The sequence below is a fragment of the Neofelis nebulosa genome, chromosome 16 (assembly GCF_028018385.1).
Source record: "Neofelis nebulosa isolate mNeoNeb1 chromosome 16, mNeoNeb1.pri, whole genome shotgun sequence".
Lineage (NCBI taxonomy): Eukaryota > Metazoa > Chordata > Mammalia > Carnivora > Felidae > Neofelis > Neofelis nebulosa.
This window is the reverse complement of record NC_080797.1, coordinates 38,124,155-38,148,880: the sequence shown is the minus strand read 5'-3', so window position 1 is coordinate 38,148,880 and position 24,726 is coordinate 38,124,155. Positions and strand designations below refer to the sequence as shown.

The window sequence follows — 24,726 nt, the reverse complement described above, 5'->3', positions numbered from 1 at the left end:
CTCAGTGGCCAGTCAGTCTCCCTTGCGGACTCCTCGTCTTCCACTCAATCTCCAAATCTTGGCCTGGCCTCGGACCTAGCCCTCAGACCTCTTTTGTCCGCCTACACTCAGGCCCTGCGTGATCTCGTCCAGTCTCATGGCTGTAAACACCATCTACACACTAAATGCATTTATTCAGCCTAGACCTCTAGGCTTGACTCTCCACCTGGATGTCTAAGTTGACATGTCCAACACCCAGCTCCTGATTCCCTCTGTTCCCAGCCCACTTCTACGGCCATCCTGTTCTGTATCTGGCAAGGTCACCCCTCCGGTCCTCAGGCCAGAACGTGGTGGCTCCTCCTTCTTCCCCTTGCAGTCAGTCCACCACCAAATAGGTTCAGTTCTACCTTCAAAACACGCCCAGAATCTACCACATGCAAGTGTCAGCTGCACCCGGCACCTCAACTGGATTACTCGAACAGCTCTGTAAGGTCTCCCTGCTCCTGTCTCTTGCCTCTCCACTCGTCTGGGTCCCACACAACTGAGTACGTCAAGTCACGTTCTTGTGCATCAGCTCTCAAGTCACTTTCTCATATCACTAACTGTGAAAGTCGAAAATGTACTAGGTCCCACAGGTCCTATAGGAGCTGCACCGCTTCCCACTCTGTCCCCCTCACTTACTCCGTCCTGATGTAACTAGCCTCCTTGTTATTGCTCGAACAACCCGAGCCTGCTCCTGCTGCAGATCTCCTGCACTGGCTGTTCCCTGTCTGGACCATTTCCCTCTAGATGGCCTCACAGCTCTCTCTCAGGTCTCTGCTTATGCTCATATTATCACTTCATCATGAGTGACTGTTGCCCTGACCAGGCTAGGGCGTAGCGGCCTACCACTCTTTATCTACCTTACCTAACTTTATTTTTCTTCATGATACTCGTTGCCACCTAAATTATCGTATGTTCAATGGTTTGCTGTGTCTCCCACTAGAATGTAAGCCACACAGGGCAAAGCTTTCTTCACTGCTGTACCACCAGCTCCCAGAATAGTACCTGGTATTTACTAGGTGCATAAATATTTGTTGAATCCACAAGGGGAAAACATAGAGCTCTAGGTAATTGTTACTGTTGTTCTTATTGCAAAAGACTCTGAGATCAAGACTGCCAGGATGAAATACCACCTTTAGTTATTTGCAGATGGTAGAAAACAATTATATATAAAACCACAAGATCACCATTCCCAACATATGATGACGGCAAAAGAGTAAATATACAATTATGGAAATAATCAGAGGAGAGAACACATGTAGAATGTCAGTAACTTCCTTAATTCACTTAATGTCTCTCGGTATCCTTCCGAGTTGTACACATAAGGTGCCTGATAGTTATGGCAATAATAAATAAAATCATCTAAAATTCCCTTTAGCTTTTCTTGACTATAGACAGGCTTTTGGAACGCTGTAAAAGGCCTCTATTTCCACCATTTGTGTTGTTTACGAATCGTATTTAACAGTGAATACACATGACCACCACTGTTTTTATGTTGGTGACCCATGTAACTTCACCAATAAACTTAAAAGACCTAAGATTTAATTTCTGGGGAGCTGAAAACATAGTAACACCCAACAGATACCACGATGCTACCGGTACTGTTAACCACAGCTGAGTAAAAAGGGTCCAATTCCTCATCAATTCTTTCCCCATTCCATGCATCCATTACCTTCTCCAGGTTTGGGGTCCCAGCCTAGTCTCTCCCCTATGGGTGAAAAGACATCTTTCACAAACTCCTGGATTTCCTCATAGAAGTCTGTGTGGGACAAGAGAGTTGAGAGAATCCCCAGGTTACAGCTCAGGTCGCTCCATACAGTATAATTGGGCTCATTCACAAAAGCCTCCATGACTTTTAGAACCTCTACAGTGCTAATGATTCCAGCTCGAGCCTGGGATAGGAAAAAACATAAATTAATCTAGTCTTCAGACAAAAACAAAACAAAGAAACACAAGCATGCATTTTCAGCATTATCTACTGCTAGTCAGTCATTTCTTTGGTTGAAAGAACACAGGGGATTATGAGAATAAACCTCCTATCATGACAATATCCCTTATTTACTTTTTGTTATTTGTGAGAGAGCAACTTAGGTACACTTTGTTTGGTGACAGGTGGTATAGCTACACTTGTGGTGAGCACGGCATGAGGCGCAGACACGTGGAATCACTATGCTGTCCACCTGAAACTGATGTAACACTGTGCATCAACTATACTTCAATGAGAAAGAAAGCAAGGGAAAAAAAAGAAAGCAAGAAGGAGAGCCGTTAACTTCCTATTTCTATCCAGTGTCTGGGGCCTTGGCTTTGTTTTTATTTTTAAAATTCTCATACTTTCAGAAAAGACACAACAATAGTTAGGGCTTTGGTTTTTGACAGAGGCTCTTTCAAAGCTGGACCTGCCAACTGTGTCAACTTCAGTCTGTCCTTTACTCATTTGTGAAAGAAGGCAAACTGGAAGGCCTTTCAGAATTAACTAACAGAGCTAGGAAAAGGAACTCGTGTTACAGCAGCCAACTGCACAAATACACCACTCTCCTGGGACAGGTCTCTCTCAGCAATGAGATCAGCAGATGTGAGGTTTTGTGCATCAGTGCTAATCTGTGTTTATACAAAGGAGGAATCCAAAAACCAGTTACTGCAGAAGGGAGGGAAAACTCAAGTCCACTTTAAAAGAATAGTAGGAGGAATCTGACAATTTTATCACAGACATCTGGAAATTATCTAACCTATGTTGGAGTCATAAAGATAATACTACTAATTGTTGATTTAAATCCTTTCTGGAACAAAGCCAAAAGAAATATAATCCTTTTTTTTTTTTAAAGTAGGCTCCACGCCCAATGTGGGGCTTGAACTCATGACCCTGAGATGAAGAGTCGGATGCTCTCCTGACGCAGCCGCCCAGATACCCCACATAAATATAATTCTAAAGCTAACGGACTATTATTTGAGTAGTAATGGAATGTTAAAAAATTCTAGATGTTTCCAGCCAAGTACAATCACTATTTTAGAAAAATATAAATTATTCTGAATTATTAAAAAAAAAACAAACAAACATCAATAGGGAAATTTCTTCAAGGCTCATACCTATTTCTACCGAAAAGAATTTTTGCCTTACGAAGGATAGTTTTCATTGCAAAAAGCTGGCTTAGGAGTAGTGACATGGGATTTGTTTCCGGTAAATTATATAGGTTCAATCTTGTCATGTTAATTAATAATTAGTCATTTGTTCTAGTCCCAAAAGGTGTTCAACCTTCAGGAAGAGCCATATTCTTCTAATTATGTTTCAGTCAGATACTCCAGGAAAAACAAAATCCTTTAATCAACAAAATCCATTATACTACTTGAGAGAGGCTCACCAAGGAGAAGAGGTCATTTTGTAATCCAAGTCGATCCACAGGGGGCAGAGAAAGGTCACGAATGCCAGGTAATAAACTTTCCAGCATGGCTGAGCTGTACTGGGTCCGATAAAACCCAACTGTTCCCAGGTTTAACTGAAAAGATACCCAATGGACATTATTAATTAAACAGTTCCATTTGTTTTGTTTGTTAATTTTTAATTTTAGTGTTTGTTTATTTGAGAGCGAGAGCACAAGCAGGGGAGGGGCAGAGAGAGGGAGAGAGGGAGAGAGGGAGAGAGAGAGGGAGAGAGAGAGAGAGAGAGAGAGAGAGAGAGAGAGAGAGAGAGAGGAAGACACAGAATCTGAAGCAGACTCCAGGCTCTGAGCTGTCAGCACAGAGCCCAACGCAGGGCTTGAACTCATGAACCATGAGATCATGACCTGAGCCGAAGTCGGAGACTTAACTGACTGAGCCACCCAGGCGCCACATCCATTTGTTTTTTAAAGCAGTCTTTTGCAGGTGTGAAAGGAGTTTTGCTTTCAGTATATCTGAGTGAAAACAACAAAGATCACATATGCAGGCAGGGATTAAAATGAAACAACACATAAAGATAGAAAGCGGTTGTCAAAGATGAAAACAGGTGAAAGAAAACAGAAACTTGACATAGTGGGGGACAAAGTGAGAGACAGTAGGAAGGATATGGTTGGGAGGGAGGGAATCACACGGATCGGTTTCTGTCTACTCTCGGTGGATGGTTTTAAGTTCACAGAAAATATTTACTATATGTAAGAACACGGGGACAGTGGAATCTCTGAGGAAGACTAAACCTTTACAAAAAGACTCATCTACTCAGCCCACAGTCTCACCAGAATAGCAATGCTCAGGTCCTAGATTTTAAAGAATTGCATGGACCTTAAAGGTAATTTCATATAATTTGTGGAGTGAGATAATCACGGACTGTTATTCTCTGTAGGCTAATGACCGACAGGCAAAAATATTTTTGATAATATTTATATACCAAATACCTTAAAGGTAAAATAAGGTAGAAGATACAAGTACTTCACTATTTATGTTTTTACTTTTACTACTTACATGTAAGTATTTTTTTAATTTTATTTATTTATTTTGAAAGAAAGAGAGAGTGAGCACGAGCAGGGAAGGAGGGGCAGAGAGAGAGAGGTGGAGAGAGCATCCCAAGCAGCCTCCACACTCAGCACAGAGCCTGATGCAGGACCGATCCCAGAACCATGAGATCATGACCTAAGCTGAAACCAAGAGTTGGATGCTTAACTGACTGAGTCACCCAGGTACGCCTGTGAGTATTTTTTTTAAATCATCTCACGATAATACAACTGCTATTTTATTGATTCCCTCTACCTTTTACTGCAGGAATAATACCTTTATTTATCCAGTTACAATCACAGCATACATAGGTTTTTCTCATTTATAAGAAAAATTTCATATAGCTACATAATCTTCTAGATGTAATTTCAAATGGTAACACAGTATTCTACTGAGTATGTATATGTGTGTATCTGTATTTTTAAAGTTTTTATTTATTTATAATTTATAATTATTTATTTATTTATTTTTATAATTTTTTAAATGTTTATTTTTTGAGAGAGAGAGAGACAGAGTGTGAGCGGGTGAGGGTCAGAGAGAGAAGGAGACATAGAATCCAGAGCAGGCTCCAGGCTGTCAGCACAGAGCTCAATGTGGGGCTCAAACTCACAAACCGTGAGGATCATGACCTAAGCCGAAGTCAGCCGCTTAACCAACTGAGCCACCCAGGCACCTCTTAAAGATTTTATTTTTATGTAATCTCTATACCCAATGTGGGGTGTGAACTCAACCCTGAGATCAAGAGTCTCACACTCTTCTGACGGGAGCCAGCTAGGCACCCCTCCACTGAGTATATTTTTAAAAAATCATATATGTGTATGTGTATACACACACACACACACACACACACACACACACACATACATATACAAAAGTCTGAGATAATGTATAATTCCTATTAGGAACCTATAATTGGGAGAAAAGTTTATAGTAGATACTTTTATTACGAATGGTACAGAGTACAGAATAATGGGAAATAATCTTTACCAACTGTTATTTTTATGAAATGATTTTAAAACACCAGTTACAGGAATTTCACATTTCAGTGACACAAACTCATTATTACATGTGTGGCCTCGCTTGACGATAGCTGTGCATACACAATGACAGCACATCGTGGAGGTTAACATCTTGTTACAATGACAGCGCAGTTGGAAGTTGCAAGACCACAGACCTTTTGATTAATGTGACTTTACACATAATCTACTATTTTTTCCCCTTTGATCATATCCCTTTTTATCTGCTTATGTACCACTCCCTTACCTAAGGGAAGACATCAGATAATATTATTTGAAAATTGGCCCTAAATTTCACACAGGACAGTTTAGTAATGTTTTTGTCTTTGCAAGTCCTCATCTAAACTAAAGCGGAATTTACAGCCGGCCATAAAATGTATAAAGGAAGTGAGAGAAATCAATTCATTTAGGTAAGATAAAAATGGCTAGGCCATTTATGGACTCACCTTTACCCACTGGTCTGGTTTGACATTTTTCAAAACCACATTCATCTCTGGCTTGTCCATCAGAATTTTCAGTTTGGCATGGTTGGGGTCTTCACTAGTAGAGATTGTGATGGGAACCATCCACTGGGGACAGTCTTCTCCTTAAGCAACAGAAGAACAAATAGAAAACTTGAAAAATAATTTGTCATGGGAAGAAATAGAAGGTAAGGTGGAGAGAGAGGACTGGTATCTTACATATGAGCTTGAGTCTGTTAAGCCAATAGCTCATTTTCAATGGTACATAAACTCTTCCATAACCTGAATAATACTAGTATAAAGGAAGAGAGAATTTATTAACAAAAATCACAATAGCCTAAAAGAGAAAAGGAGAACAGTTTATTTAGTGTTTCTTAATTAAAATTCGTGTTAAATTAAAACACAGTGATTTTAATTTAATCATTTCCCTTTATAGAGTAACAGAGACAGTAATAATTTTACTGTAAAAGAAATTTCAAGTAGGTCAAAGTCTTCATATAGCATTTAAAAACATTCTAAGGTACAGTCCTTAACAAGTATACGTAGTGAAGGGTTGACTTAATTTCTTAGACAGGATACATCCTAGAACTGACGGATTCCATCACTAAAAAGTCATAGCTAAAACTCAAAGCTTTTGCAAGGCAGATAACATACCTGTCTTTTAGGGATCCGACAGAAAAACAGACTTTGAATTAAGATGCCAAACAGAAGAGAGTCCTTTGCCCATTGCCCAGTACATTTAACTATAGTTACATTTAACTATTTTACTAAGTTATCTAGTTTTGTGCTATCAGGTTAAACCACAAATTAAAATTTCCTAACAATGGGACACTTCAGGTTTTAATACTGCCTATACTGGTCAGTCACAGAGTATTTGAAAAAAACTGCAAAACCTCTCAGTCCTACGATGCAGATTGTGGGTATGAGGCAGAAAACAGAAACTGTGACCCTTAGGGATTTATTTTGGATAATAACCTTGTCATCTGACTTGTCAGACAGCTTTACTTAAAAAGTAATTCCAAATGCTAAGGAAGGTTAAGGATGAAAGGGTATATACCTCTTAACCCTAGTAGAGTGTGCCCTATTTTGGAACATGAAAAGGATAGGTGATTCTGATATACACCTCCCCCTACTAAGAATTGTTTTAAAGGAGGTGAGAAAGGTACTTTTAATTTCCTGAGCAAAAGAATCTAATGACCTGTAGAAATAATTTGAAAAGCCAGAGTCGAGTGGTAGTTAAGGGTATAAACTCATGGAATCCAACTATTTTGTCTGAATTCCTACTCTTTAACTCATCAGATAGGCGACCTTGGGCAATTTAACTAACCCAGCTATGCCTCAGCTCCTTCATTTGTAGAAAGGAAATAATACTACCTACCCAGTAGGGTTGCTGAAACTATAAAATAAGGGTCAGTGATACTGCCTTAGCACAGTAAATGGTACATGATAACTCTAAATAATCTTTGTGCTTTATTTACTTGTTTACTTACTTAGTATGCCCAAGAATTAAAAAGAAGACAAAGAATTAGCCACCCACACAAATGTGCAGCAAGACTCTTGTAAGGATAGAGACATCGCTTCTTGGGTGTTCCTATCCTTCTTCATTCCTTGTAGCCTCCAATAACATACAGAGACATGGAATTTCAAAAAACTGAAGAATATCAAAACACCACAAATACCTCATGAATCTCCTCTTTTGATTTCCTAGATTTCATTTGTATTTTATTACCATTTCCTTGTTTTTATTTAATCCTATCAAAAATATTAAAAAATATGTAATTACTTCCTGTTAATTGGAACACTACTGGAATGGTGTCCACATTCACTCATCAGCTCCCGCTTACGGCCATTTGCTTACCAGCATATGGTCCACTGGCACAGAACTTTCTTTGGGACAACCTCAATAATCTGTCATCTTCTACCTAAGAAAGCATAAACAAAGGCTATTAATAGTAGTATCAACACTTTTTTTTCCCCTTCTTTTTGGAGGGGCCAACACTTCTGTGACAAAGTAGAAGGTGAAACCAGTACAGCCAAATGTCTCATGAGAACACAAAGTGCAACAGTGAGGAAGAGGACGATAGTATAGAATGGGAGAAAAGGCGCTGTTTCTCATTTAGGCCCCAAAATAACAAGCCTCTAAATAAAAGGCCATGTTCTATGTAATACGGCCCCTCAGAAGGGTTATGTATACAGACAAGAACTTTAAAATGTTACCATTTTCACAAGGATACATAACAATAAATAATACTGCAGCCAGTTGTTTTAATCTTTATAGAGGGAGGTTATGTCTTTAGACTCCTAAGCTTCTAAAAAGTGGGAACCTTCCATTAGCACATGGACTCAACGTTCAGAATTCAAAGGTTTAGAGTGACTGCTAAACATGAAAGAGGCACACATTTTGTTTCAAAGGATGAGCTTTGCAATGAAGCACAAAAAAAGCGGTGGGGGAAAACTGCAAAAACAATTTAAAACAACCGAAGTGCGTATTAAAAAAAAAAAAAAACTTTGCAAATATGCAATCGTTTGCTTTACTTATCATTTGTTAATACGTCCTAGAACATTTTAAATAACATAATATATAACAGATTCGTATCACCCAAATTCAATGTCAAATTAGGCCAATGACCTTTATGGATAAACTGACTACACAAGACAGAATTGAAAAGCTAAAAAATCTGAGTAAAGAAGCAATGACCGGGGGCGCCTGGGTAGCTCAGTCCTGCTGGGAAGACAACTCATTCTGAGGTACAACTCTCTGAATTCAGTTCAACTAATAATAGTGCGATTCTGATCAAAATCCCATTGCCACCCAACCAACATTAAAACTAATTTTAGGGGCACCAGGCTGGTTCAGATGGTGCAGCATGTGACTCTTGGTCTTGGGGTTGTGGGTTCGCGCGCCACACCGGGTGTAGAGATTACTTAAAAAATAAATCTTAAGTGGTGCCGGGGTGGCTCAGTTGCTTGAGCGTCCGACTCTTGGTATCAGCTCTGGTTATGATCTCATGGTTGTGAGATTGAGCCCTGGGTTGGGCTCTGTGCTGAGCATGGAGCTTGCTTGGGATTCTCTCTCCCTCTGTCCCTCCCCCGCTCATGCTCTCTTTCAAAATAAATAAATAAGCATTTAAAAATAAATGAATAAAATATTTTAAAAAGTGCTGATGTTTAAGAATGACATTATAAATGGGTGTTGAATTTTCACAAATGCTTTTCCTGCATCTTATTGGAGTGATTATGTGGTTCTCCTACATATATTCTGTTAGTGTAGTGTTTATGAATCAAAATACTGATAGTTTTTTTTAATGTTGTATCAACTTTGCAGTCCTAGGATAAACCTGACTTGGTCATTTTAGAATTCTATCAAGGGGCACCTGGTTGGCTCAGTTGGAAGAGCATGCAACTAGTGACCTCAAAATCATGAGTTCAAGCCCCATGTTGGGTGTAGAGATTACTTAAATAAACTTAAAAAAATGAGTTATATCAACAAGTTTACAGTGTTTTCCTTGGGGACAGTAAGAGTAGACAACATTTTGTTTTCTACTATAAGTATGTATGATTTTAATGATGGCGGAGGGGGAGGCAAACCATTCAGTATACAGATAATAGATCACCAAGAAAACAAGAAAACAATGCAAGGGCTAGTTTAAATGTAAGTACAGAAAAGCAAATGAGGTAACACCGCCTGAATTCCATGTAGTACAGTAGCAGACAAATTGGAGGACTTTTTATAAGGTTACCTGTTCTGCTTCCACATAAATGAGGGGAAATCCCATTTGTTTGGTCCAGGTATTCATCACCGCTGCGATAGGTTTACCACTAGCATTTTCTAAACTTTCCCAGAGGTCCTCTAGAAGGTAAACACGAACAATGAAAATCTAAAATGTTTACATTTTTATTTTCTGAAACAAACCAGAAATTTTACATAGCTCCTGACGCTATCTTGCTAACCAATTCTTTGGTTCTTTCAGGTTCGGGAGATAAACGGGGGGTCAAGTTAATGTCCACTTGCCTCTCCATTAAATAAACTCTATTACAAAAACCGGTCTTATAGTTTAAGATGCCCCTAATTGTTCCAGTTTAATAGAAAAAAATCACAAATTATTCAAAAAAAAAAAATCACAAATTATAGGAGTGCCTGGCTGGCTCAGTCAATAGAGGGTGCAATTCTTGATCTCAGTTTTTTGAGTTCAAGCCCCATATTAAGCCTAGAGTTTACTTAAAAAAAAAAAAAAAATCCATCACAAATTATAGTAAAGAAAAGACAAACAGGGAAGTTCAAACAAGAAGATAACAGAAACAAACAAACATATTCAAGATCACCACTAAGCATCACCTACAAACTTAAAACCATGATATCCATTCAATTAACAGAGGTTTAAAAAACACTCAGTGCTCTAAGTCTGAAGTAAAACTCATATGGTCAAATGGCACTGGTGGCATGGTAAGCAAAACAGCAATTCAATGAGATACACGCTATAATGGGGGCATGAACAGAGGAAAAGCCCTTTAAGGAAAAATCCAAGGAAGGGGCACCTGGGTGGCTCAGTTGGTTAAGCATCCGACTCTTGATTTGGGCTCAGGGCATGATTTCACAGGTTTGTGAGCTGACAGTGAGGCACCTGTTTGAGTTTCTCTCTCTCTCTCCCCCTCCCTCTCTGTCCCTCTCTCCTGCTCGCACTCTCTCTCTCTCAAAATACATACGTAAACTTTAAAAAAAAATTCAAGGAAAATAAAGGCTTCACAAGAGTTGGCTTCTGGTCTGCATCTTGAAGAGGAGTTGTTCATTAGGCAAAGGGAAAAGGGCATTCCAGGTGGACAAATAAATGGTTTATATACAAAGAAAAAGTGTAAGAAAGATACAAAACATTACTAATAGCAAATGTTCAATGCGCTGAAGCTAGAAGGCATATCCAGCAATGAGGCTGAAACAGTAGGCAAGGGCTGACCAGCTAAGACTACGTGTGGCTTGGGGCACCTGGTTGGCTCCGTCAGTTAAGCGTCCGACTTTGGCTCAGGTTATGATCTCATGGTTCGTGGGTCCAATCCCCACATCGGGCTCTGTGCTGACAGCTCAGAGCCTGGAGCCTGTTTCGGATTCTGTGTCTCCCTCTCTCTCTGCCCCTCCCCTGCTCACATTCTGTGTGTATCTCTCTCAAAAATAAATAAAAATTAAAAAAAAAAAAAAAAGACTATGTATGGCTTAAAAAGAACAGACTACACTGTGAAGGGACTGAAGTATCTCAAATGTTTTTAATCAGTAGGTGATGCAATAATCAGTAGGTGATGCAATCAAGTATTTACTTTAGAAAGATAACCCTGGCTAGCCTCAGAGTGACAGGGAGAACTGCAGAGAGTGGGGCAGGCAAGAAGTAGTGAGTTGGTAGGCAGCTGTGGAATTCAGTAGAGATTGTGAAGGCGTGAATTAAGCAAAGGGTAGTGAGGACAGACAGGATAAAAACCATGGATGGTAACTGCAGTGTCTTTGAACTGCCAACTGTCTTTAGAAGTAACATAAACCCAAAAAAGGTACATGGTAGGTGTTGCTTTTCAAAGTGTGGCCTAAAGACTAGTGGCACTGGCTTCACCTGGGAGCTTGTTAGAAATGCAGATCCTCCGGTCTCACCCCAGATCTACTGAATTAGAAACATTTTCAGCTCTGGGTTCCTGCATGTACATTACAGTTTAAGAACCAGAAAGCTCTTTCCTCATGTATTATGTATATATGCATGCTAAAGACTCAGAAAATTTGCAAGAGCACATTCTTCTTTGGCTCTGTTTTAAGGAACAGAATGCCTCTCTATTTCATAAACTGAGATGGACATTTATGGCCAGGGGAATGGGGCGGGGTGGGGGGGGGGTAGAAGGGGAGAGTGTCAGGATTACATCGTGTCCTCAACAGAGAGGCAGATAGATGTATGTATTTTTAATTCACAGGTCATAAACCTCAGGAACAGCCCATGGCCGGGCCTCTCTGAACTTCTGTCATTCTATTAGATACTAATGACATTACATAAATCTTGTTTTCTAAACTTTTTGTTCACTAAGAACTCAAAACTCCAACCCTGGTTCTTTGTCATTTTCAATCAACACTTACACCTTTCTTCTTTCTTTGGACTCCCATTCACAATAAGTCACAGACCACTATACACTAAAAATCTTAAACCTTACTTCATTGAAACTCTGTTATTCCATAAGTTTACTCCTAAAAATGGTGAATTTGTAGCAATTTTAATGGCCAAACAGAACTCTTCAGACTCTTGGAAGTGGCAGGACACCGAGCCATGGAGAGCAGACTACCAGAGGGCACCGGAAGGAAGGTCCTGATTCATGCTCATCCGTGACTTAACACATGGCACCAGATAAGTCAACTTGATTTCCTATGTTAAGCATTTAGGAAAAATTAAATGTCCCACTCTGGATTGAGAGCCAACACCTTCTCTCCACTCGTATCTCAAGCTATTAAAGATTACCTGTGGCAGCATTCTTTTGTTGGAACTTGGTTAAATACATGTTCATTCCTTTCTTAAAGTCCTGAGAAAACACAATTTTTAAAATCCGGGAGATTAAGACCTTGGAATTTACAGTGTATCTGCATATTAGTACTCAAATTACCTGAGTGTCAGATTTACTGAAAAACACATATCCCTCGAACGTCTACTACCTTCTATTTAAGAATGTATACGCTCTGCCTTCTACTTTTGCTTTTAAGTTTTATACCAGCCTCCCACACATCCCCCAAACACATTTACACGTCATTCATCTAAGAGACCACGAGAGTCAATATATATAAAAAGAAATGGAGGTATAAGCCAGATCAGAGTATATTCTTCTAGAATCTAGAAAAATTACTTAGGAACTTAATTTAAATGAAAGCAGACATTTTTTTTTTCCATGCAAAACTCTATGATTTCACCATAAAAGAATGGAAGATTTTTTTAAACTGCTTTTTTACCTTATCCCCAATGTAGTCATGGAGCATTCGGATGACAGATGCACCTTTGCTATATGATATAGCGTCAAATATCTCATCGACTTCAGAAGGATGTCCCACACTGACCTGGCAGACAGTGTGATTCAGGGTTATAACAGGAAACAGACAGCCTGTAATACTGAATTACATAAAAAGCTTTCTAGGAAAACCCTCCTAACTCATAAGATACTTTTCTGCCTTTAGCTCACTGATAAATGCATAATGATGATCCTTAAAAAGCATGTAGTAACTAATACTAAATAAAGTGGAATATATGACATGATCCCCATCGTCTCTGAGGGTCCTGGCTCCGCTTTGCTGGGAGGTAAATCACTATGGATCTATTTACTGGAAGACTGGAGAAGGAAGAAAGGAGAGATGAAAAACATTTTATTTCTTGCAGCTAATCGTAATGGCTTACAATTATATAGGATCCTCGTTAAATACATCAAAGTAGACTGTAAGTCTAGTTCTTTGGAAGCAAAATTAATTCATATAAACTAAGCTGAAATAAGTCAAGAGAAATAAAATATACATAAAAACAGATAATGACAACAATAAAAAAAATACATTCAGAATTTTCTTTGAAACAAACAATGGAATCAAAATGTTCCTTTATGCATACTGCCCAATAGGCATGGTTCTCCCATTCTATGCAATAAAAATGTACTTAGTGAATGTTTATGGGTACATAGCACTTACTTCTACAAAGATCAAACTTTTATACTGCTTACCTTAAAAAGAAACATAATTAGAACTTAACCTTGTGAGATTTTCAAGACTGAAAATATAAGCTATAAAAACAAGTGAACTGCTCATGTAATTTTCTTTTCAGAGCCCTAAGTATCTCCAAAACAAATTACTTATTTCATTAAATATGAGAGAAAGGCCGATGGTTGAAAAGTATGGCTCACTTCAATAGGATGGCTGTTATCTAGAGCGTCAAGTTCCTGGGCACGGGTGTAATCAGCAGAAACAAACTGAGTCCAGATATCATACTCTGGGAAGCAGTGGTCTACACACAGATATTCAATCCATGATGCAAAGCCTTCATTTAGCCAAAGATGAGTCCACCATTCCTAAAAACAAAAGAAAGAAATGTGTAAGGAAAACAAAATGCTTTTCATTCCACTAACTTGAAAAAGTCACATGTCTCTTCCACTATACTCTACAACTTACAACTTAATAAACTAAAATTCAGTGAAAAACATTTAGGAGGTCACATGTCTGAACAACAAAAAAAGTGTTTAAAAGAGATGCTAAGAAAGGCCTACTGGTGATATTGGCATTATGCCTGAGGGACATTTCAAAACATAGCTAAGTCACTTTTTATTACTAAAGGTAGAAAAGATGTAAGGAGAAAGGTGGGGCAGGGGGGCGGGTGCTTATATGGAAAAGGGGAAGAGAACAGATAAATGTAGGCAAGAGCCTAAATTGTCAGGTAAAAGTTAGTTTGATAAACCAGAAAGCTACCAGGACCAAACACAGAAAACTAGAAAGGATTTTTATAATGACTGAGAAAAGTTACTGTCAACTGACAAATTTTCTAGATAAACAGAAAAGCAGTACTGCTTATATAAATATTAGGTAAAATGAACAGAAATATCATGGCAGTAAGTAGTTCAGTAACGAATGTTGTTTTAAATATTTACGGAATACAAAATTCTCACCTGTTAATAAGAATTAATAGTAGAGTGGACAAGGAATATAAGTGAGTCACAGATAAAACCAACTTAAAAAAAAAAAAAAACTTTTTAGAAAGAGATCTTAATCAAGTTTCATTAAAGCTGATTAAATCTCTTAAAAAAAGAAATCAATATAAGAATCCACGATAGAGATGCTAAAGGACGAATGCAATGGTGAAAAACAAAAAGGCATTAAAATTCTGGAAAGATCAGATGTTTTCAATACTAGGTGATGAAAGGCTATTTGTCTAAGTGCTCTGTGCACTTATTTAACTAGTAGCTTCCACGAAGATAAGCTGGTACAGAGCTAGCTATTCACCAACCTATCATGAAGCCCTTACATTTCACTTAATGAAACAACTGACATCTAACAACTAGAACAGTTACTCAAATCCAGTAAAAAGTTGTTTAAAAGCAATATGAGAATGTGCACATATCCCCCCACTAAAATGTATTGCTGGTAGTTTACTAGCATACTTAATTCCACATGAAATTATATGTCAAAAAAATTTTTTTTACTCCTACGTAAAATTTTAAACATCCAAAGCAAAAGGAAATGGTTTAATCTCAAGGGCTGGCTTTCTTTAAAAACTCTCTCAGACATGTAATAGTTGTTAAATGCCGTACTTTCTTGCTTATTCCTGTGACATATGGACTCAACTAACATCCAAGTCAGGTTCTGCTCTTTGGCAACCTAAAATGCTATCAGGGAATCTGGCTGGCTCCAGAATCTCCAGTTCTTTCTTTGCAGAGGTACTTCCAGTTCACTCATTAAACCCTGTGTTCCCAAGCTCTAACATAGTTGGCTGCCATAGATAGCACTTACTTAGAGTAAGAGGGGAAAGGTCAAGACTTGAGGACAGAGATCATTCACTGTAAACATCATAATAAACAATAATCTCAATGGAACAGTTGGAAATTTTAATATACGTTATAGTTATTCCCTACTTTCTTTGCTTCCGTTTCTATTAAATTTCAATGTAATATTTTAGTCAATGAGACAACTGACCCCCAAAAGCATTTCAGCCTAATCAAAGATCATGTTGTTATTTATCAGGTTATTTTTCAGCTACTGGACTACATAATAAATATTCTCAAGAAACTAGTGTCAGGCTGGCATCTCACTGCACAGAATCTCTGTACCTAAAAGGAACCCCTGTCACCCAAATTAGTATGGCTTCCCATTTGTAGGCAAACCCTACAACAGTTTAGGAAGTGTTTTGTGTTGAATAAAGACTGTCCACGTGCTCCTGGTTAATACTGAGATTCTGATAAACACTTTTCAAAGTGGACCTTCTAAAATAAAGATTTTCTATGATTCATTTATTTTTTAGCACAGTGTTCCAGTCAAACCTGAAATACTATGTAGCCAAAATAATGTACAGCAGGATGAAGACAAATATATTTGAGCACTTAAAAATATTAAATACCATAGTAACAAGATTTCCAAACCATTGATGGGCGAGTTCATGTCCCACAACCAGAGCAACCCACTGGCGTGATGAGGAACAGGAGTTTTTTGGATCGATAAGCAATGCAGTCTCCCTGTGTTTAAAAAAAAATTTTTTTAAACAATAAAAGTATTGCAATAAAAGCAGGCATGCACAAGTGGGGGAGGGAGATTCAAATAATACTAAATAAGATGGTCAAGTTAGGCTTTAGAGATATCAAGAAAATATTTCCTCCGAGTATACAAAGGAGAAAAAGTTCTGGGAAGATTAAAAGCTATTCCAACAGAATTCATACAACAGACGATCAAAGGTGTGACACAAGTTAAATCATCAGTTTGTAAATAGGACAGCTGCCTGAAATTCTTAAAGAATTTAGTCTGAGGGATTAGACTATTGTGCTAGACAGAGACAAGACAGTCCTTCCATTAAAAGAAGGGGACTGGCAAATTGGGAGAAGATGCATTCCACAGTCCGGAAAAGAACACTGAGCAGGCTGTCCAAAACTTAACTCATTGAAGCAGGCAGGGCAAAAACTTGTTTACAGACCCTGCTTTAAAAATTATACAACCCACATGTTTGTATTGTGGTGACAGACATGTAAAAACCTGGCCAGAAAATATTAAAGCAGAGAAGGTTCTTCAAGCTGGAAAAATAACTATGAAACTTCTGGGAGGAAGAGAAGGCACCGAAATGAGAAACTCAGCCAAAAATAGATCTAAAAATGTTACTAATGCCAGATGCTCACTTTAAAATCTTACAATCTCAGATAGTAGCACCAGAGGGTGTTCATGTGCATTCCTGAAATGTGCACAGAAGTGGGGGAGGTAGGAGAATTTACCGCAGATCATAAGGCAGAAGCTACTCAACCGCAAGTAGGTGTGAACCTCTTACGAAATCAGTGATTGAAAAGACAAGGCAGAGGAATGTGTCATTAACATACCTATAAGTAACAAGGCCCCAGTTCTCCATGGCACCTTCATAAAATAAATACAAACATTTATTGATATATGTACATAACTCTTCCTCAAAAATCACAAAATTCAAAAAAGTTATTACAATTCAGCAATAAAATGAAATTTACTTTACCAGCTGCAAAGTCTGCAATAGCAATGAGATCAATTTTAGGTAGAGGATAAGGAACATTGAAGTAGTCCTTATAAAAAGGCAGGGTTTTAGCAGCAACCTACAAAAGTATAAACAAAAGAACCACCTGATAAATATTTCATTGTAGTTCATATAGAAATCCACACAGGAATCCTGTTGCAAGCCAAAGCACCTCAAGTTACTAGAAACCAACCCTGGGGAGCCCTACCTCCGAAGACTACCTTAGCCCCAAGCTTTGTTAAGGTTGGCCATTTAAAACTTGGTATGAAAAATATATTACTTATTTTCCCACCCACTGTCTGGATAAATAAATTCCGCTCTAATATTCTCTTCATCATTATCTTGTAAAATGTTACTATAACACCAAGGTTGGTAGTTCCAAAATTCTCTTAAAAATAAAATCAACGTAGCACAACAAATTTCAGACTAAATTATAAATAATTGTATTAATAATTGATCAGAAATGTAAATTCCCCAACCTGAAGTTATGGACTGTTGGAACAATCCTCTTCAAGTACATTTACCTCTAACGCAAATTTTCCTTGCTCTGCTTTGCCAACAGGGGTGTAAACACGGACACACACACCATCTTTTGACCTTGTTTCTACAAAGTCATATTCGCCCACAACAAATGCCACCAGATATGTAGACATGACAGGTGTGCGGGCAAACTTCACTTCCACTACATTTTCATCATCAGGGTACGGTTTCCGATCAATTACATTCTTTAAAAAAAAAAAAAAAAGAAAGAAAGCAAGAAAGAGAAAAAGAAACAAAGAAAGAAGTAGAAAATTTAAACAGGTTTACATTAAATACCTTAGAGGAAATACTAGCCATAAACTGTGTTGCCTCTCCTTCCCCCTTTCCAGTACTGCTTACTTATCTATCCCAATTCAACCACTGCTTTCATGCTGTCAAAATCTCTCCCATTAAGAAGGATAAGAGCACCTGGGGGGCTCAGTCGGTTGCGTGTCAGACTTCGGCTCAGGTCATGATCTCGCAGTCCATGAGTTTGAGCCCCACGCTGGACTCTGGCTGACAGCTCAGAGCCTGGAGCCTGCAGCCTGCTTCAGATTCTGTGTCTCCCTCTCTCTCTGACCCTCACCTGCTTGCGCAGGAGCACGCACGCTCTCTCTCTCAAAGGTAAATAAACATTAAAAAAAAATTTTTTTTAAAGGATACATTAAGAGGTTGGGGGCTAAAGTGTTGAAACTACCAAGGATCTGTGAGAGAAAAGCAGCAACTTTTCCTGGATACCTATTATATGCCAGGCACTGGGATGTAAGACCTCAATGCTTTTCAAGTGAAAGAGGGATAGAAGGCAAATAACTATTAATGAAGTGTAATTGTGAAATCTACATTTCAAAGGGTACAGATTTCTAAATTTAGCGCATTCTCTATACCAAGGCTGCTTCTAAGCAAATTTGTGGAAGAATCTCCACTTTTATCTACAGAGTTCCTCGTTTCTCTTTTTTGTTACCCCTCTTTTTCCTATTCAGGCTTTCCATTTCCTCAAGATCTCTCTATTCTTTCTTCCAAGGAAGACTTACTCAAGAACAGACCTGATAATTTCATTCATACTAAACGGTAAAAGAATATCTCAGTTTAATGTATTATTCTCCTTTTAGGAATATTCGAGAAGAGAATGGCATTCTATCTATGGAATTCTCTCTACCGATAAAGGAGGCAAAAGCCAGTTATTTTCAGGTACAGTAGGCTTTTCCAGGTTCCCCAGATTCATATTATAGGCTATAGGGTACTCTCTGTCTTAATCAATATACTTCATGTGGTAAATGCCTACTCTATTTATGAAAGAGATCAATGACATCAGTGAAAAGAGCATATTCCAAGAGTACAATCAACCAAAAACCTCAATACACACTTCATTATATGGCTATATCTTTTGGCATTATTAACAAGAAAGCCAGATTTTTTTTTTCAGGTAATATTTATTAAACTCATCACTTATTTAGTTTTCCAAATTAAAGTTTATAAGGAATTTCTTCCATGAGGAGGGGAATTCCAAATAAGGCAGTTTAAAAAAAGAGGGCTTACTGGAGATAAGAAAACTAACATTTATGTTCCCATTCTGTATCAAGCATTGTGTGCTACGTGGTTTCATGCTATTCCGTCTAACCAGCAAACTAAATATTCTAAACACTTATTCAAAATTTAAATATACTTACAAACACATACATACCATATTTGATAAAGCTACTCTGTCTTTAGGAACAACCAACGAGATATCAAAAGTTGCTTTGATGGCAGGCTCATCCCAGCAAGGGAAAGCCCTCCGAGCATCCGTAGCCTTAAGAAAAGAATATGAAATCTAAATATTACTGAATTAACCTAACCAACTATTTCATGAAGTAACTGCCATTGTCTTATTTCTATCATCCATTCCTTCACTTGTTTAAATGTTTACTTTCTACTCAGTGTCAGGCAACAAGCTAGGCAGTGACTACGGGGAGAACATAAGGCTTACTATCACTGCCCCGTCAGCAACCCCAAACAAACAGAAACAAACAATAAACAATAATCCAGGAATTAGGTCTGCTACAGATCTTAACAGTCTATAGTATTAGACTATTTTAGAATATTTTTAACAAAACATTTCAACATTTCAAAAATTCAGTGTAAATGGCTTCAGCAGTAGTGTTACAAAACACAGAGCATAGGAGAGTCAACAAGTACACAGTAAGGATTCAGAGCTGGGAACACAGGTTGCCTCTCTGGATTTATTAACCCCCCGCCCCGAATCTTCGATGTGCTTTGTTCTTCATCCGAAATGACAGCAACAGGAATAAAGACAGATGCCCTCATCAGTTCTAAACAGGTCATTCATTTAATGGCATTTCCATATACTACACATAAAACTGCCACCACTTGACCTACTTAAAGAGACCTCATTTTTTCCTTTAAAAATAAACAAAGAACGGGGCGCCTGGGTGGCGCAGTCGGTTAAGCATCCGACTTCAGCCAGGTCATGATCTCGCGGTCCGTGAGTTCGAGCCCCGCGTCAGGCTCTGGGCTGATGGCTCGGAGCCTGGAGCCTGTTTCCGATTCTGTGTCTCCCTCTCTCTCTGCCCCTCCCCCGTTCATGCTCTGTCTCTCTCTGTCCCAAAAATAAATAAAAAATGTTGAAAAAAAAAAAAATTAAAAAAAAATAAATAAATAAACAAAGAACAAATTAATTTGTTTTTTAAGAAAGGCACCTGGGTGGCTCAGTCAGTTGAGCATGTGACTCTTGATTTCAGCTCAGGTCATGATCTCACGGTTGTGAGAATGAGCCCCACGTTGGGTTCCACACTGAGCATGTAGCCTGCTTAAGATTCTTTCTCTCTCTCCCTCTGCCCCTCTCCCTCACTTGCGCTATCTCTCTCTCTCTCTCTCTCAAAAAAAAAAAAAAAGGGAGCAAACTTGTTAAGCAAAATAACGTTTAGTGGTTCAGTTTTGAAAGAAACTTTAAAAAAACAGAATGAAGTAAAAAAAACAAAAAGAACCGATGACAAGATGCTGTATCTTGAAAAGAAGAAACAAAATATGCAGAAGTAGAGGAAGCACATACTTTTGGAAAAAAGTTTCCCCAAGGAAAATGTTAGATGGCTGGCTGCACTCTAAAAGAAGTTAAATAGGGGCGCCTGGGTGGCGCAGTCGGTTAAGCGTCCGACTTCAGCCAGGTCACGATCTCGCGGTCCGTGAGTTCGAGCCCCGCGTCAGGCTCTGGGCTGATGGCTCGGCTCGGAGCCTGGAGCCTGTTTCCGATTCTGTGTCTCCCTCTCTCTCTGCCCCTCCCCCGTTCATGCTCTGTCTCTCTCTGTCCCAAAAATAAATAAAAAACGTTGAAAAAAAAATTTAAAAAAAAAAAAAAAAAAAGTTAAATAAATGATGAATTCATTCTACTTACTTATTTGAAAAGCAAACAGGGTATAAGGAAAGAAATGGTAGCACAGAAAACTTTTAGATTAGGAGCAGCAGCAGTAGGTAAGTGAATTTATACTAGAAGAAATTAAATGAATTAACATGGATAAGATTTAAAAGTTTCTAAAAAAAAAAAAAACCAGTTTCTCAAATATCTAAAAGACAAAGTGATGAAAGCTCTCAAAAATTCATTTGAGGGACAGACATTAGACATAAACCAATATGAAGGGAACAGAATAATCATGCAAATAACAGAACAGAACTTTGTCAGAATGTTTATACATCAAGATCGTAATATTTTAGAGAAGAATACCATACCTCAAACTGTGTGACAGCAGCATAACGCACCTCTCCAGAAGGGGTAGTATATTTACTTCTGTAGAAGCCTTTCATTTTGTCATTCAGCTCTCCAACAAAATCTATCTTTAAGGTTCCTGTACCTGTGATTGAAAATGAATGAAAACCACTTTAATATAGATATTAGTTCGTTATTAAAAATATGTCCTTAAGACACTAACTTAGTTGACCTGTTACAATGTTCAACTCATTCTTTCCTTTCTCAAACACTTCTCCCAGCAGAGGAGAGAATACAGTATTTACTAAAGGAAATAGCAGACTAATCCTAAAGTAAATCTTAACATCATGTTTAGGGTGACTGCTTATAAAGTTCTTTAACTGTATTGGGGCACCTGGGTGGCTCAGTCAGTTGACTGTCCGACTTCGGCTCAGGTCATGATCTCACAGTTTCTGAGTTCGAGCCCTGCGTCGGGTCTGTGCTGACAGCTCAGAGCCTGGAACTTGCTTTGGATTCTGTGTCTCCTCCTCTCTCTGCCCCTCCCATGATCATGTTCTGTCTCTCTCTGTCTCTCAATAATAAATGTTAAAAAAAATTTTTTTAAGTTCTTTAACTGTATTAACTTCATCTCAAATCACCAATACATAAAGATAAAAACAGAAGAGGAAATGAACATTTGTTAATAAATGTATGACATGTTACTGTGCATGGTGCTTTAAAAATATTTAGAAACTTGAAAGTTGGTATAGTCTCCATTTTTTTCAGATGAGGAAACTGACTTCAATAACTTGCTTGAGGTCACACGATTAGTAAGCAGCAAGAATGAGATAAAAATTTAGGCCTGCTTAATCCAAAATTCATGTCCTTTGCCAATTATGTCATATAAATTGGTCCATTTAGATGAATTCATGCCAATTACTCTATCAGTAAGATAAGACCTTATCTGTTCAATCCAAATGGAACACTGATTCCCTACTTTTGTAAGGAACTATATATGGAAGATCAATGATTTGGATAGCAAAGGGGCATAAAAACTCTTATAGTCACCTCAATCATTTGAAATGATAAAAGAAATACATTTAATCAAATAATTACTAAATGCAAATAAAAATGCAACTTGAATATATATTCTATTATTGTATAAGGGCAAACCAAATTAGACAAAATGGGAGTTTTTGTGAGTATATATACTTTCTTTCACAACAGAAAAATTATTATCTATAGTCATCTATGAAATTCAGATGCATGACAAAACAATAATCCCATTCTACATTTTACAAATTAAACCCCCCCAAAAAACCAACCAGAAAAATGTTGACTTTTACTTGATCCTTTTAAAAGTGCCTATTTATAACAAGAGCTAGAGCATGGGAATCTAACAAATCAAAGACATAGTATGATTATAAAGTAATTAGGCAATCATTCTAAAACATTTTATACCCTAATGTTTTAAACTGTCATTTTGGAATGCCACAGAGCAATGCCACTGACATTGTTTAAAATGTTCTTGACTCTATCTTTCTGACATATCCTTTCGGATGTTCTCAAAGTCAAATCTTCACCATGCAAAATTCAACTTTTTTAAAAAGGTCCAAAAGTCACGAAGAGTCCAAGTCTACAGAATAAGTGAATGACAAACTGCAAACTGTTTCTGGACAAAACACTGTGGTCTATTAAGTATGTCAATTAAGTAATTAAACTGATTTCCTTACGTACCTCAAACTCATTCTGAAAGGAATTTCAAGTGAAAATTTCAGACCTTTGTGGCAAAGTCATCACTCAACCAAGTGCCATATTCTATTTTTTTTAATTTTTTTTAAGTAAGCTCTGCACCCAACGCAGGGCCCGAACTCATGACCCCAAGATCAAGAGTCACACGCTCTCCTGATGAGCCAGCCAGGCACCCAAAAGTGCCACATTCTTAACATAATCATGCTGGGAAAAAAACTGAAGTTTATTTAAATAAATGTTTGTGACTCTGATTTTTTAAAAATCAGACATTCTGTCTGAAGGGGACAATGAATACTTTCTTAAAGAGAATGACAGATTACTGGGACAGTAAATAAGAATACAATAAAAGAATGTGAAAGAATTCTAAATGAGTGATACCAAATGATATGTATATATAGTATTATATACCAAAGAATTTAATTATAGTATAAAATTTGTTTTCTTTAGGAATTCACTAATCTTTAAAAAAGCAGATATAGTCACATTAATAAAGTTTATAAGGAATATCTAATAGATTATAAAAACCCACTACTTTTAAAGGGAAGTTGTATGATGCAATGTTATGTTGCAATTCCCATAAATGGAAACTGCCAGTCTGTTTTCACTAAGTCAACTGTTAAAATATCTTTTATGTAATTCATACTCCATGGAAAATCTACTTTTGCCTTTTCCTATTTGGAATACAAATGGATTTAAAACTCATAACTAAATAAGAAAGGCTGCTTACACTTTTACTCGGTTTTAAATCTCCAAGGCCATCAAACCATAACAAGATACTGATAGTGACCACTTCCAAAAAAGTGGCATACTAAACAAAATACAAAGTATTGGAAAAGGTTATTACCTGAAATTCAAACAAAACACAAGTTAAAGTTTTAAAAAATCATTAATAAATTTAAGTAGTGTCACATACAATACTAATTACAAAATGCTTACACTAATATAGAATTTTAGGGCAAAAACAGGAGAGAAAAGACTTCTTAATAAACGTCAGCTTATCAGATTTACAGCATACTGAAGAACTGATTGCCAGACTGTCTAATTTTATACCTGTTTGTGTACAAAATTTACATTGTTCCTCACATTAGACACCTTATTTCAATATCCAGTGTATGCAATACTTATCTGCTTGGAATGGTAAACCTTTTAAAACATACAATAAATTCATTTATAAAGTAAACAACAGAAAAATTGCAACTTCTACCAAAAACTCTATTTGCTATCCTGCTTAGGATAGAACTACTATAAAACCTCATGTAGACCTTGAAATACTTCAATAAAAATTTAATGAGCCTACTACATGCTAAAAAATTAAAGACAGATTAATTTGTATGAAAAGAGAGTAAAGGTCTCTGCCTTCATGCCACCATTTCCTGTGAACCTGTTTTTCACTCTTCGAAATGTCAGTATCACCCGGTATTTCTCCAAATACACACACAATTAAGGGGAAAAGAAGGGTACAGAATATGATGCGTGGCATGCTAACCTTTATGGGTTTTTTTTAGGTTTGTTTGTTTGTTTGTTTATTTATTTATTTAGAGAAAGCCAACAAGGGAGGGGCAAAGAGGGAGAATCCCAAGAGGACTTCACCCTGTCAGCACAGAGCA

At 37.6% G+C, this 24,726-nt stretch overlaps 1 protein-coding gene across 1 annotated transcript in view; it reads right to left on the bottom strand.

Moving 5' to 3' along the window:
* The window catches only part of NPEPPS (aminopeptidase puromycin sensitive), a 95,463-nt gene that overhangs the window by 11,196 nt on the left and 59,541 nt on the right, over positions 1-24,726 (bottom strand). Inside the window, exons 4-17 of the mRNA XM_058703792.1 lie at positions 21,412-21,533; positions 19,373-19,480; positions 17,697-17,897; positions 17,155-17,251; positions 17,009-17,042; positions 16,048-16,162; positions 13,847-14,011; positions 12,915-13,019; positions 12,433-12,493; positions 9,700-9,809; positions 7,818-7,881; positions 5,945-6,084; positions 3,378-3,512; positions 1,694-1,913 (exon numbers count right to left, since the gene is read on the bottom strand). Of these exons, the coding sequence (XP_058559775.1) occupies positions 1,694-1,913; positions 3,378-3,512; positions 5,945-6,084; positions 7,818-7,881; positions 9,700-9,809; positions 12,433-12,493; positions 12,915-13,019; positions 13,847-14,011; positions 16,048-16,162; positions 17,009-17,042; positions 17,155-17,251; positions 17,697-17,897; positions 19,373-19,480; positions 21,412-21,533 (1,677 nt within the window). The remainder of the gene's footprint in view (positions 1-1,693; positions 1,914-3,377; positions 3,513-5,944; positions 6,085-7,817; positions 7,882-9,699; positions 9,810-12,432; positions 12,494-12,914; positions 13,020-13,846; positions 14,012-16,047; positions 16,163-17,008; positions 17,043-17,154; positions 17,252-17,696; positions 17,898-19,372; positions 19,481-21,411; positions 21,534-24,726) is intronic.